Source organism: Monopterus albus, unplaced genomic scaffold, assembly GCF_001952655.1.
Source record: "Monopterus albus unplaced genomic scaffold, M_albus_1.0 scaffold373.1, whole genome shotgun sequence".
Taxonomy (NCBI): Eukaryota; Metazoa; Chordata; class Actinopteri; order Synbranchiformes; family Synbranchidae; genus Monopterus; species Monopterus albus.
In genome coordinates this window covers 479,324-493,822 of record NW_018128253.1, presented here as the reverse complement: position 1 = coordinate 493,822, position 14,499 = coordinate 479,324, and the positions used below count along the sequence as shown (strand labels likewise).

Sequence of the window (14,499 nt, the reverse complement as noted above, 5' to 3'; positions counted from 1 at the left end):
TGAGACAGCTGGGGCTGGAGCTGCAGCAATGGCTTAGACAGCTGGGGTTGGAGCTGCAGCGATGGCTTGGACTGCTGGGAAGCTGGCTGGTGTCGACCCTTTCCCCTGCTCCATCTCCCTCCAGGACCACCTGGACAAAGGGCCAACTGCGTACCAGCAAAGGGTGATGAGGCAAAACTAGTGGAAACTGGAGCAGGCTTGGGAACTGGAGACAGAGAAAAGGCACCCAGCCACATGGAGGGTAAAACCGTTTGAGGTGGTGAGGGCTTGGGAGCTACCTCAGACAGAAAAGAAAAGGGGGAATACATTTGTGCTTTTAGTTGCTTGTATATGTCCTGAGCATCTGCTGGGCTAAGGTAGATCTCTGCGATCAGAGACCGGGGCTGATTCAGTCCATGGCTGGCGAATGGAGATGAGAGAAAGCTAGCACCTGGGCTGGCTGAGTCCATTGTGGGCCGGAGCATTCTGTTATGATTTAGTCCCCATCACCAGGAGGGTGAGGGAGAACTGATGTAGGACTCAAGAATGCAGACCCAGGTGCTAGTAAGAAAAGGTGATTTAATGGGAAAAAAACACAAACAAGGTAAAAGTGTCAACGTATAGTATAATAACCGGGGTAGGACAGGGATGGCTGAGGAGTCTAGGATGAGCAGATGAGTAGGAGGATTGCAGGAAACAGGAGAGTAGAGGACCAGGACAAGGCAGGCGAGTAGACAGGAGAACGGCGATGGGTGAGATGACAGGAGGGACACAGGAATGAAAAGACAGGGCTAGTGTAGCGCTCACTGAAGCACTAGCCATCCAGTACCCACGGCTGGGAAAATCACCGTCAGATACATATGGCTAGGAAAGTACGCCAGAGGTAATCATGGCATCGCCGTCAGATACACATGGCTAGGAAAGTTCACCAGAGGTAATCATGGCATCGCCGTCAGATACACATGGCTAGGAAAGTTCCTCTAGAGGTAATCACGGCATCGCTGTCAGATACACATGGATAGGAAAGTTCACCAGAGGTAATCACGGCATCGCCATCAGATACACATGGCTAGGAAAGTATTCCAACAATGTGTGGCCCTATATTACACAAAAACAAGAAAAAACAAAAACCTCTGTGTTCACTCAACCTGTCCATGTCTCACATAGTGTAATGCTCCGGCTACAAGGGAGCATCTGCCAGAGGTTTAAATAAAGAGGAAGGTATTACAGTAATGCGCCCCAGCTGTACACGACAACCCACAAGTCACTAATTACAGAAAGCGACAGCTGGGGCGCGGATCCCGCAAAAAGAGCGAGCAGGTAAGAGAAAAGCAGAAGAGAGGCAGGTTGCGCCGAGCGGACTGGACATATGTATATTGCCCAGCTGAGTAGAATTTGCATGTGAGCACTGTGAGGCCTAACAAATGTAACAGGATGGGGAGGTTGCATCTAAATCAAATATGGAAAGATTCTTTTTTACCTCTACCAAAATAATATATAAGAGCTGTTTTCGACCAAACTTAATTTATGTTGCCTACGATGTTTAAGAAGGTGAAAAAAGTCAGGTTGAGTGAGAAAAAATATGTCAAGCTGTGTCAAAAGATATTATGTATTACATAATCGGAGTAATGGTCTGTCTTCATCAAGGGCCTCATAAGTAGAAGAAGCCACACGGCCAGGGCTTTTCTTTATCACAATAATCTGCTTTAGGGGCGATGAAACAAAGTGGAAAATCCTTCAGCACAGTATATGACTGAAAACTGGTACATGACTGAATTAAGTAACTCGAGATACAACATTATGGTTGTGCAACTATGGCTGGTATGAAACAACAATAGTGTATCACAGTACCTTTATTTGTACTTTTATTTATTTGATTAACGTTTATTGATGTGGACATTTTAACGCATCTCGCCATGGACAGTTTTAATGGGGGATATTTCTTCAGTAAAAAAACTTTCCCATTTAGTGAATTTACGATTGAACTCAAGAAGCCCCAAATCAGAGAGCATCCCATGACTGTAAATGTGCCATCTTTGTTGGCCCAGTGTTTCAAGCTCTGTGCACACAACTTGTCACCACTTTAGATGCTTGGCAGTAGGTAAAGAAATGCACCAGGCTTGAGGAACTTCGTCGTGCTAGCCTTTGGTTAATGGCGAGACCTGAAACGCAGTTGATGGCCACTATACAGGCCACATGCGAGCACTGTCAATTATTAGAGAGAGCAGTTGGACTGGTCAACCATCAAAACACAGCTCCAGTCCAGTGTGAACAGCTCCTCTCTAGTCCAGCCACTGCAACCCAAGTCTCTGCCTGTTCCTGAGCCACATTCTGTGTCCAGGAGGAGATGCCGGGATGCAGGCAGCAAACTACAGCAGCTGAGCCGCTCTCCACTGTGGAACAGTCTCCCTTAGTTAGACTGCTGGAGGCCTAGACTGCTGGGGGGGTAATGATGCTCTGAGTTCCTCCTCTCTTCTCCTCTCCCCCTCTCTCCTCCTTTCCTCTCCTCTCCTCTCCCCCCTCTTCTCCCCTCTCCTGCCCTCTCCTCTCATCTCCCCTCACTTCTCCTTTCCTCTCCTCTCCTTTAAATTCCAATTTATCTTTCCACTAATGGAACCTAAGAGCTGTTGAACAAGTAAAACAGACTTACAGAAATGTGACATCTGCATCTCTTTGCCCACAGTCCACTTACTGAAGCTCGTTTTGCCTCTAAACGACTGTAAGTGTCTCTTTACACAGTTTTTTGCGCTGTTGTGGGTTGGGCAGGAGGTCAAGAGAGCTGGGTCTGTCCTGGGCTACCCCCTGGATTCCATCGAGGAGGTGGTGGACAGAAGGATTCTGGCAAAACTAACATCCATAATGCATAACCCCTCCCATCCCCTGCACCACACAGTGGAGGCTCTGAACAGTTCTTTCAGCACAAGACTGCTACATCCCCAGTGTAAGAAGGCGCATTACCGCAGGTCATTCCTCCCCACAGTAATCAGACTGTACAACACATCACTGCAGGGATAAGCTAGGTGAAATTATGAGGGATTATGCAATAGTCGACTGAGGTGCAATACTCAAATCCTGGGGGTAAAATGCATTGTAAATATGCGCATGTGTAAAATCTTGTACTTTATTTTTCCTGAATACTTTTTTTTTGTCTTGTTTTAGGTATTTTTGAGTAGTTTTTCAGAGATCCTCATGGCTGAAATACAGGTATTTCCTCCATTGTGGGATTAATTATGGGAGTGATATTCTTGTCCTTGATTTCTTGATCTCTTGAATACTATATTTTGTCTTGTTCTTAGGTATTTTGATTTGTTCTCAGGGATTAATTGTGGGAGGATCATTCTTGTTCCTGATTGTCTCTCAAATACTATATTCCGTTTGGTTTTAGGCACTTTGGAATTTGTTTCTTAAGATATGTGTGTGGTGTTTGTTATACACCAGTTCTTTAATTGAACAGATCTGAATGAAGACGGAGTCCAACTTGCTTCATTTTAGTGCTGGTTTATTTAAAAAAGACCACAAATAAAAGTTACAGAAGCACAAACCCGGGTGGCTCCCTCCCTCACACAAGCTGCTGGAGAAGAGAGACCCCGGAAACACAGAGCCTAATACATACAAGAATATATGTGGGTATGTGTTAACCCTTAGCAATAGTATGTAGAGAGGTCACGGTCTTCTTCCCCGTCTAGGGGTCCTCTTCAACCTCAAACTTACCGGGCTCAGTGAGTGAGATCATTGGGCATGGTTTCCCATGGATATTGGGATATCTATTATCAGTGGCAGTGGTGATACACTTTAGACAAAGATGCCTAATGCAGAGGGTGCAGCACATCCACACAAGGACTGCAAAGTAACTGCTGCCACAAAAGATGTAAGCAAAAAAATCACTAAATTTTTCCACTTGCCAAAAATTTTAACAAACCAATCATAAATGCAATTTTTAATTTCCGAATGGTCAGCCATCTCCTCTGATAAATTTCAACCTTAGCAATAGAGCCATCAGGAGCAGTATTATTTAAGATGTAAGTACAACACTGTTGCCCAATCATAGTGCTAACTATTGATGATGCTGGACTGTATGGATGCCTGACATAAATGCATAAGACGACGGTGCCTACGTATAATAAACCAAATAACAATAATGGGGATTTGCTACACATAGTACAAACACCCCCTTTTTCAATCAGAATGAAGTTTAATGCCAATCTGTTCTGATACAACATAAGAGAAGTGGCTGCCAGTTGCTCCTGAAACCTGACAACTACATTTCTGGTAAGATTAGTGAGGTTAGTGCATTACTAACACACATTAAAGTCTAATAATCTGACTAATTTATTAATTTCTAACATGTTAGTTCTTATGGTGTTTTGTTGCTGCTCTCTATTGCTGCTGGGACACAGGAATTTCCCCATTGTGGGATCAATAAAGTCCTACCTACCTACCTACCTACCTACCTTACACACTGTGCTTGTAATGCTAATGCCTGAGGTATGAAGAGCAGACATTTATCCAATCACAGGTGACTGCTCTGCATGCACGCACCCCCTCCCCCCTTGTGTTCCTGGAACCTGATTTTAGTACTACCTCATGAGAAGTGCTGAAATGTACCTCCCAGAATGCACCTACAAAGTGGGCGGTGGGCAGTGGAAACGAGCAGATGAGTGTTACTCGGCTCGACAAGTGTCAGTAGGTTCCTATAATGGAAAAGCCACTATGGTGTTCCATGATGGTAGCACTCTTTCTGGCATCACTTATCACAGGTACTGTCCCGTCTGGTCTCTCTCTCAAATAAACTAACTGGAATTTTTCTGTTTTCAGGACTGAAAGATGAGATCTGACCAGACTCTAAAGTCACTACCAGGGCCACCACAACAATGAAAACCAGAAACTGACACATACATTTTACTACATGAAGAATTTCCACCTAGAAATAATTTCTAATCAGAATATCTGATCTTTTCTTGGAAATCACAACTGAATAAGCTGCACTGCACAGCAAAGTATTTGAATTTGCACCTCATCATTATCACCACACACCATTGTTCACTAACTAAAATCCAGTCAGAGGAACACAGTCATTGGAACCAAAAGCTATGAGACTAGCATCACTGGCATTTTTAGCCAACTTATTCTTGTGTAAAAGATCTAAGTGTCATTTTGTCTCAATCACTTGCTTCTAAAATTTAACACAAGACTGACAAGCCAGACAACAGCCTTCTACTAAAATTAGCAATCAGCCTAGCAGGCTTAGTAAGCCAAAATGGCTGATCAGGGGGTTGACAGCTATGGGACCTATGGAGAGGGTGGTGGCTATAATGGATGTGGCTACCAAGCAGATTACCCTCCCCAGGAAGAGGACGCAGCCAGTGATGTGACTGAAGGACATGATGAAGAGGATCAGATGTATGAAGGAGAATATCAAGGGATACCACATCCTGATGAGGTGAAGGCTGCACATAGAGCTGCACGGTGAGGCACAGTATATTTGGTCTTTTTCCAATGAAAATGTAACAGAACCCACAGAGAAATGTGCAGATGGCCACTGCATTCAATTTTAGTGTATAGCACCAAATCACAACAAAAGTCGTCTCAGGACACTTTACAAAGTCAGACCTCACTATTATTATAGAGGAAAACCGAACAAATCCCCCTGAGCAGCACTTGGCGACAGTGGGGAGGAAGAAACCTCTGACAGACCCCGGCTCTTGGTGGGCGGCCTTCTGCCTCTACCGGTTTGGGTGAGTGGATAGAGAAGAGAGAGAAGAAGAAAAGCAACAAGACACAACAACAATCAGTCTTGATAATACACAATTAAATGTGCTAAAGAATGGGTGAGCATTCCTGTAGAACCTCATCTTGGGTCCTAGTCTAGCGTGACACTGATAACATAACTCTGATAAAAGCTTGTTAAATTTATTTTCATATTTGAAATGATTCAAAAGAACTTCAGTATGTGCAACAGCAAGTGAATGCCCACACTCAATACACTCCAGACTTCAGTTTTCAAATCTGTTTGTGGTTAGTCCAAGCTGTCACTTTCAGTACAATACAAAACTAGATGAACTAGCCTATACAAGCACCAACCATCGGGTCGGCTCAGAAGCCTGGTATTTATGACACTTATCAGATTATTCTTCTGTGGTTTTCAGGGTCTTTAAATTTGCTTTTAATGACAAATTGTTTTAGCTGACACTTCCATCAGTGGATGGTTCAAAGACAGAGTATGGGGACAGGTGACTGACAAGAACTGCAGAACACTAAATAGACATTGGCATAATTGGCATTAATGGAATAATTTCACTGTCTTAGAAAGGATTAACTTTACAGTCTGTCCCTGATTATTACATGAATGGAAGTAGTTGTGGTTTGTAGATTGAGTTTGCCCACAGTTAAACCTGTGTACCGCTTGGTTCATAAACCTGCTAGGTTGACAGCAGTGTAAAGTCTCTAAATACAGCCTCTCCTGTTTCTGTCGTTTTTAACCATGACACAGCACCAGGATTTTGAACAGTGGCTATGTGGTCAGACATTCAGCACTATCAGTCCCCTAATTCTGACTAATTATTTTAATGAAATACAATCAAAATACCTCATTATTTAAGGGCTTGAGTTCCCTTGACAAAACCAGAAGCAGATCTCTTTCAATTAAAGATATTCAGGACAGCATAAGATGAATCAAACTTTGGTATAAATGTACTACTATATTTCCATGCCATCTTTACGACTTCTAAATTTGCTTCTCTTTCTGTGTCTCAGAGCTAAAGCTCGAGCTGCTGGAAATGCAGTTTCTGAACTAGAAGAATTATCTCAACAATATGAAGACATCATGGAGGACTGTGGCCACGGGAAGTTCCAGTGGACCCTTTTTGTGGTGCTGGGCTTGGCTCTCATGGCTGACGGAGTTGAATGTTTTGTGGTCGCATTTGTTCTGCCATCTGCAGAAAAGGATCTGTGTCTGTCCAATGCAGAGAAAGGGATGCTAGGTAAGAGCTTACAGCGTGGTTTCTCTGGGAGTATTAGTTATGTAGTGACACATCAGTTCCCTCTGGTTATTCCCATTGGTTCTAGGCCCTGTATATGTTTTAATCAGCTGAGTGATCATTCAGTTCAGTCAGCCAGGTACTGTAGAGGCAGCATGATCACTTGAATGTTTCTGTGGTTGACATTTAGCACATCACAGCCAGTGATTGAACACTCAAACCCAAAGCAGCATCTGGATCGATGTCAATAAAATCTGAACATTTCTCACTACAAAGGACAATAACAATAACAATACATTCTTATGAATGTTCACCTCTGCGCCTGTTTTAATTTGCTTTTCATGCAAACTCAACACTTCCTCTGTTTGCCTGTTTTCTCAATAAAACCCAAGTATCTATCTATCCAGTTTTATTTCTAAAGCACTTTAAACACAATGTAATTGATCCACAGCGGAAAGCCAACAACAAGAATCACCATTCTGCCTCAAGGGGCTTTAAAATCTCTATGGCATACAAGGACACCTGTCCTAAGACCCTCTGAAACCCTTTAACAAGGAAAAACTATGGATGAAACCTCAGGAGAGCAGCAAAGCTGGGATCCCTTTTCCAGGACAAACAGACATGCAATAGAACAGACAGAATAAATCAACATACAGTCTTGGTAAAAAGACAGCACACCCCATCATCAGGGGCTAAGAAACAACTGTGTGGACCTCACCAACTTCTATAAACAAACAAAATAACCTTGGATGATTTCAGTAGGTGGTCACTGTTTCCCAAAAGTAAACCAACATTCAGACACCAGGTGGGAAAACTGGAAACTCAAGTAGAAACTCCTGGTGTGCGCTGTACAAAACAGTACAAATTTAGCTACAGGGCTAGCAGTAGCAGTAGATCACTGTGCTTTAAACAATCTAAGTAGCTGATAGTGCCGCTCTGCACTTCACATTGTCCTTGTGGTATCCTTCTCTGATTTTGTTGCTATTCTGTCTATTTGTTGTTTCATAAAGACGTTTTCTGGCAAGACCCTTTGTCTGCATTTTTTCAAACCTGCATCATCATTGATTTTATTGACAGTAGAGGTATTCTCCACGTGGGAACATTTAATGGTTTGGCGTGCCCCTGTCATGGCAACAGGTTCACATTCTTATGATGATCCTGGTAGTAACTGCATCACTTTAGCTGTATTTTCTTTGTTACAAAATATTGATAACAACCAAACAGGTCATACTCTTTTCAGTTCCCTTGTTGATCTCTTGTAGAAGCAGTGATAGATTTGAACATTTTCACCCCAGTCACTGTAAATATTGCCCAGACATTCATATTGGACAACAAAGTATGAGTCTGATATGCCACAAATCAAATCAGGTGAGTGTACTGTAAATCTAAGGCACTTTAAGCAGCAAATGCAGCAATATGATAAAAATATATAAGAATATAATAAGAGAATGTATGCTGCATTGGAGCAGCATATGCAGCAGTCAACAGTCAATGTGCAGTAATGCATGTGCAAACTGAGAATGTAAACAGTACATCACGTATTTCCTGGTAATAAACTCCTCAGCTGTTTAGGAGTCTGATGGCAGTCAGAAAGAAAGAGTTTTTCAGTCTAGTGGTCCTACATTTCACACTTCTGAACCTCTGGCCAGAGAGTAGAGACGCAAACAGTCCGTGCTGGGGGTGGATGGGATCTTTGCGGATAGCGGCAGCTTTTTTACACACTCTGCAGTGGTAAATGCTCTGCAGAGAGGGCAGTGGAGTCCTGGTGATCTTCTCCACAGTCCTTACCACTCTCTGCAGGCGCTTGCGATCTATAGCAGTAGTGCTGCCATACCAGACAGTGATGCAGCTGGTCAAGATGCTCTCAATGATGGAGCTGTAGAAGTTGCAAAGGATCCTAGGCAACATGCCAAACCTCCTCAGCCCCCTCAGGAAGTACAGCCGCCATTGGGCCTTCTTGACCAGCTGTGTGGTGTTAAGTGTCCAAGTGAGGTCCTCACTGTTGTGGACGTCCAGATATTTGAAGCTGCTCACCCTCTCCACTTCAAGGACCTAAATGAACAGTGGCCAATGAGATCTCCTCTCCTTCCTCATGTCCACTATCATCTCCTTTGTCTGTTTCTTTTCCTTTGTCCAGGTCTAATTGTCTTCCTGAGCATGATGGTGGGAGCGTTTGTGTGGGGCGGCCTAGCAGATAAAGTCGGCCGTCGGCGTTGTCTGATCGAGGCATTAGCTATTAACTGTGTTTTTGGCTTCCTGTCCTCGTTCGCTCAGGGCTATGGCTTCTTCCTCTTCTTCAGACTGCTGTCTGGCATTGGGTAATACTCATGACTGCACACGCTTCTTTTCATTAATCTGTAGTTTCCACCTAGAGTTTGTATCACGTACATGATCACAAATTGTGTGTATCATAAGATGCATAAAGTCTATCCAGAAAACAGCACAAGACATTTCTGTAAATGTATTTATTGCACCGGTAATATATGTCATATATGAGGTATATTTAAACAAATAACCAGATAAAAAACACTTTCAAGAACCTCAAGCAAGTGTCCTCTAGCACTTATGGATATGCCATAACATGAATGACTTACGCATAGTCGGTGATTTACATTTTCTAATGGTTCATTATCATCATTACTTTACACCGTCACATGTTGAGATGAAACTATAGCTTATAAGTAAAGTGCTTATGAGAAATTACTTGCTGGAACTTTTCCTCAGTATAAGTATTTTTGCACTTGTGGAAAATACTAAACAATTATCAGCTGAATTTTTAATTAGTAAATTAATGAGCAACTTGAGTTGTACTGTTATGTTAATACATTTTAACATTATTTCATAATTATTAGGACAATTGCATATTTTCAGGCTTTGTGCTTCAGCACATTAAAACTCAGCTTTAACTTGCGTAGGTTTACATCAGTATTAAGGAGCTGCAGGTACAGCATACTCACATATTCAGTCAGACATTTACCACACTTTATATGCCACTGGTATACTTAAGGTATAAGGGTGTGAAACAGTTGGTGCTGTTTGCTGCACAAGTTGAGAGGTCCCTGGCGACGGTCCAGGACTTGTCTCTGCTCTGCAGAAGACAGGCGTGGCCTGTATAAACAGACTTTATTCAAAATATTCAACTAAACAACAAAAATGCAAGTTCAGTCAAGCAGACTGGGCCGGCAGGTGGGCCCCTTTGTTACCACGCTGTCTGCCTCACTGCTCATTCTGCTACAGATCAGATATGGAGAGACATTTTCTGTTGTTGGAATGTAATGGTAACAGTTATGTTTGGCTGATGCTAATACAACAAGATAAGCTCTCAGCTCTCTGGTAACTTTACTAGATTATATTTTGGATTAATCTATCCATCCATTATCCAAACTGTTTAATCCTGAACAGGGCTGTGGGGGGCTGGAGCCAATCCCAGATGACATAGGGCAGGAGGCAGGGTCTACCCTGGACAGGTCGCCAGGGCTGACATGTAGACAAACCACACACACTCACTCCTACGGGCAGTTTAGGCAGTTTAGAGTCACCAGTCAACCTAAGCTGCTTGTCTTTGGAACAGTGGGACAGCATATAGACAGTGACAGACTGTCTGGGACTGAAGCTGAAGCAGAGCGGATTAAATAGTGTGGAGTGAAAAAGCAACAGATGTGGCCAATTACCTGGATGCAGAGTGGAATCAACCAGAGATGAAACCAGGGTGAGAGAGCAGTCTGCCCTGGAACCAGGAAGTCATGCTGAACATGACACTTCTTCTCTTGATAGTTATGTCCCCCGTTCCTAAACTGACAGTGATAAACCTATTCAAGTCAAGTCAAGTCAGAGTGTTTATTTGTCATATGCACAGTTAGGAAACATGTCTCCCTGTACAATGAAATTCTTACTTTGCTGTTCACATGAATGCCACAAAATACAAATGAAATATAAAGTAGATAAATAAGTAACACAAAATCTAAGGCACTTGTGCAGCAAATGCAGCAGTATAAAAATAATATATTGACGTAGTCTGCTGATATCACTGAGCAGTTTTTGTGCATAGAAGATAGAAAGTCTCTGGTCCTGGAACCAGCAGCAGTTTAGAGTGTAGTTGGCTCACAGCTGCATCCAAGTGTGTGAAATCCACATGTAGCCTGTTTTAAAATAATACAGTAAAATCATATTGTAATCACTCACTGTGGTCCATCACAACTGCTTTTAAAGCTGATCAAACCAGCAAGAAATGCACAAACTGACATAACATGTATCCCCACTGTAGTAACGACAGTATGTCTGTGTGAAACCTGTTCATTTGGAGAAACTGTAGCTCAACAGCTACAGTGAGGTCGAACTTATTTACCTGTTGCGTAACAGCATTATTGGAGGCGTCTGCAGGGTGTTTGTTATTTATCTTGGCTGAATTCCAGCAGATCAGTTGTGGATTTAAGGGTTAATTTTAAGTTGGCACGGCCATTAAAACCCACCTGATCTTGTGCTTCCCAGCCCATGCATGTGTCAGGAAAATTGCAAATGCACCTGTGACTAAAATAGGAATTGACGTGAGCAGGCCTTGTCACTCTCTGCTGCCAATCAGCAAACACACAGCCTCAGCTGTGATGTCCTCACACTTCAGCACAAGTGCTTTCATTCATGACAGAAAAATACCAAACACACCAATGTGCACAAAAAGCAGACATATGCCAGAGGAACACTGCATAGCAAAGGAAAACAGAACTCAGAGAGTTTAATTTGTTTCCAACTGGAGTATGTACACTCCTGGAAGACATGGCCTATGTGCCCTGAGTGCAGATCATTTTTTCCTTTTTATCTCTGTTAGGTATAAACTTGCGTAATGGTGTTGTGTGCAGTATACTCTGACCCAAAAGGATTTGTGCACACTGGAGGCCCCTTCGCTGTCAAACGATGTGTAACATTTCCTTCTGCAGTATCGCTTTTATTCAGCTGGTCTTTCTAAAGTGTAACAAGTATCTCAGCTGTAGTTGCAGATGTTTAACATAGCGATCATACAGTAAACCATGCTCCACACAGTTAATGCAGAGCTTGGTTCGTGTTCTATGGCAGTGACACAGCAGGTGTTCCAGCTCAGAATAACTGTGCTCTTCAGGGAGCCACACTAACACAAAGGTCCCAGAGTAAAAGAGACACGCAGCCACTAACAGCGTGTACCAGAGTGGCGCTCACCTTAGAAGCAGAGATACTTTGTCATGCTTGGCCTCTGTGCTGCATGTAATACCTCTGTACCAACATCTATAAGACTTTTTGGTCTTTTTGCCATGGGAAAGTTCACACAACAAATCCTTTGGTGTCTCCAAGAGAAGCAAGGCCATTGTTCACACTCCTCATTGTCTGTTCAAGTTTGCTACATCCTGACTTTGTGGCTCCTCTTGTACTCTTTGATATACACTGGAATAGTCCTCCTGTCATGGCAAACATCCTCATGAAGGGCATCTTCTAGTGAATTAAGTTCATCTCAGTAGGAATAGCTTCAATCCATCAAAAATCTAGAGGTGTACATATTCCTCCATTACAAAAAGTTGGTTTACATTGATGTTGTGGTTGTATTTTTAAATCATTAGTTGTAATTATCCCTCTCTCTCTCATTACTTTCTCATTATCTGTCACTGCTGTCAGCATTGGGGGTACAGTGCCGATTGTGTACTCGTACTTCTCTGAGTTTCTTCAGATGGACAAGAGAGGTGAGCATCTGTCCTGGTTGTGTATGTTTTGGATGATTGGTGCAATCTACGCTTCGTTCACTGCCTGGTGCATCATACCAAGATATGGTAAGAGCTAAAAGAGCATTAAGACACAATACTGTACATCATTGCTTTAACACTGCTAGTGAGGAAACTGGGACATGGCGACCTCTAATACAGAGTTTTCTCAGCCCTGGACTCCACCTTACATACAGATGGGGTGACGGAGAATTCTATAGGTGACACACTTACATTTGCTATAACATTTGGAAGAAGTTAAATGAACCAAAATTATGAAATATAGAATCATTCCTACATAAAGCTGGACTTATTTTATTTTTTAAAAGCAAGCAGGATGTGGATTATGTAGGAATGATTCTATATTTCCTAGGTATTTCATAATTTTTGGTTCATTTGGTTTGGTTAGGTGCACTGCTTTTCATATAGTAGCCTACCTCCTAAAACAATATAATGGTTCGTATGTACTCCATAGTATAATATGTAGAACTGGTGTGTAACATGGGTTTAGGACATAGGTGTAGGATGGTGAAACCTTCAGTAAGTACCACAGACCCCCGACCCCACCTGGCCTTAGATGGGCAGATCCATTGAGCTTCAGTCCAGAGGAAGTTTACTTCTGCGTCCACTGCTGCTGCTACTTCAGGATACAATGATTTGCATCCAAGTGTTTTGCTTTATTGTATTCTTTTTAAATCTTTACAGTTGTGAACACTGTGAATTATCAAGGGGTTTGATGGTGTCAAAAGAATACTCATATGTTTCTGTGTGTGGACATACATTTTCAGGCTGGGGCTTCACTATGGGCACAGAGTTCCAGTTCCACAGCTGGAGGGTATTCGTCCTGGCTGCAGCTTGTCCTGCTATCGCCTCCCTGGTTGGACTGACCTTCATGCCTGAGAGCCCCCGCTTCCTCCTGGAGGTGACACTGTGGACTTGTTTACAGTGGGCTTCTGCTTAGCCACTTTCTGAACGCCTTGAAAAGCTAGCACACTGCTCACAGTATAAATGAGTCAGTGGTCTTCTTTAAATCTGAACCATCCTACCAGATAATGTACACTTCATCATGCAGACTGCTGCAGATGCATGAACACCTAGTTCAGTGCTCACTGCTTCTGATGATGGTTAAGCAGTGGACTTTGTTGGAAGTTAAATATTGTAAACATGCATTATGTGCAAACGTCTGTGTGTTTATGTTGATGAACTTGCACATTAGATGCTTAGTCTTTCTTGTGTCTTCTTTCTGCATTGTTGTGTGCATGCTTGTATGCATATCTGCATTCATGTGTGTCTTAAGCAGAATGCCAAGCATGATGAAGCGTGGATGATCCTGAAGCAGGTTCATGACACCAACTGGAGGGCCAAAGGGCAGCCAGAGAAAGTTTTTACTGTGAGTACATGTAATTATCCAGTATGAATTAAACAGAATACAACATATATTATTCAGATATGAAGAGATACAAGCAGCATCCAAATCATTGCAGTAATATTCCCCCTCCCCTACCCTCTACACTGTGATCCCTCACCTAACTGACACAGCTTGCCACATCGGTTGAACTCACTCTAGTGCTAATAAGAAGAATCCGGATCCTAATGAGACCTCAATGCTGTGGATGATCTCACACACTGCATTTCCCCTTAAAACCGGTGATTGAATTATTTTTGCCAAAATGTACATGATCAACAGCATCATCAGATGTTAACTAAGGAGAATGGCTGTGCATTTGTAAGTCCATCCATCCATTTTCTTCCGCTTATCCGGGGCCGGGTCGCGGGGGCAGCAGTCTAAGCAAAGATGCCCAGACCTCCCTCTCTCCAGACAC

General features: G+C 42.8%; 2 protein-coding genes across 3 annotated transcripts in view; one reads left to right on the top strand and one right to left on the bottom strand.

Annotated features, from left to right (window-relative positions):
• Positions 1 to 449, bottom strand: part of LOC109951285 (signaling mucin HKR1-like) — a 1,323-nt gene extending 874 nt beyond the window's left edge. Inside the window, exon 1 of the mRNA XM_020585710.1 lies at positions 155 to 449. Within this exon, the coding sequence (XP_020441366.1) occupies positions 155 to 449 (295 nt within the window). The remainder of the gene's footprint in view (positions 1 to 154) is intronic.
• LOC109951268 (synaptic vesicle glycoprotein 2B-like) overlaps positions 1 to 14,499 on the top strand; it is a 48,671-nt gene that overhangs the window by 9,860 nt on the left and 24,312 nt on the right. Inside the window, exons 2-7 of one of the 2 annotated variants that reach the window (XM_020585681.1) lie at positions 4,795 to 5,445; positions 6,733 to 6,959; positions 9,094 to 9,274; positions 12,594 to 12,745; positions 13,465 to 13,598; positions 13,977 to 14,066. In XM_020585681.1, coding sequence (XP_020441337.1) covers positions 5,237 to 5,445; positions 6,733 to 6,959; positions 9,094 to 9,274; positions 12,594 to 12,745; positions 13,465 to 13,598; positions 13,977 to 14,066 — 993 coding nt within the window. In that variant the 5' untranslated portion in view covers positions 4,795 to 5,236. Of the gene's footprint in view, positions 1 to 4,794; positions 5,446 to 6,732; positions 6,960 to 9,093; positions 9,275 to 12,593; positions 12,746 to 13,464; positions 13,599 to 13,973; positions 14,067 to 14,499 lie in introns of both variants that reach the window. The other variant, XM_020585680.1, reaches the window with a different exon arrangement.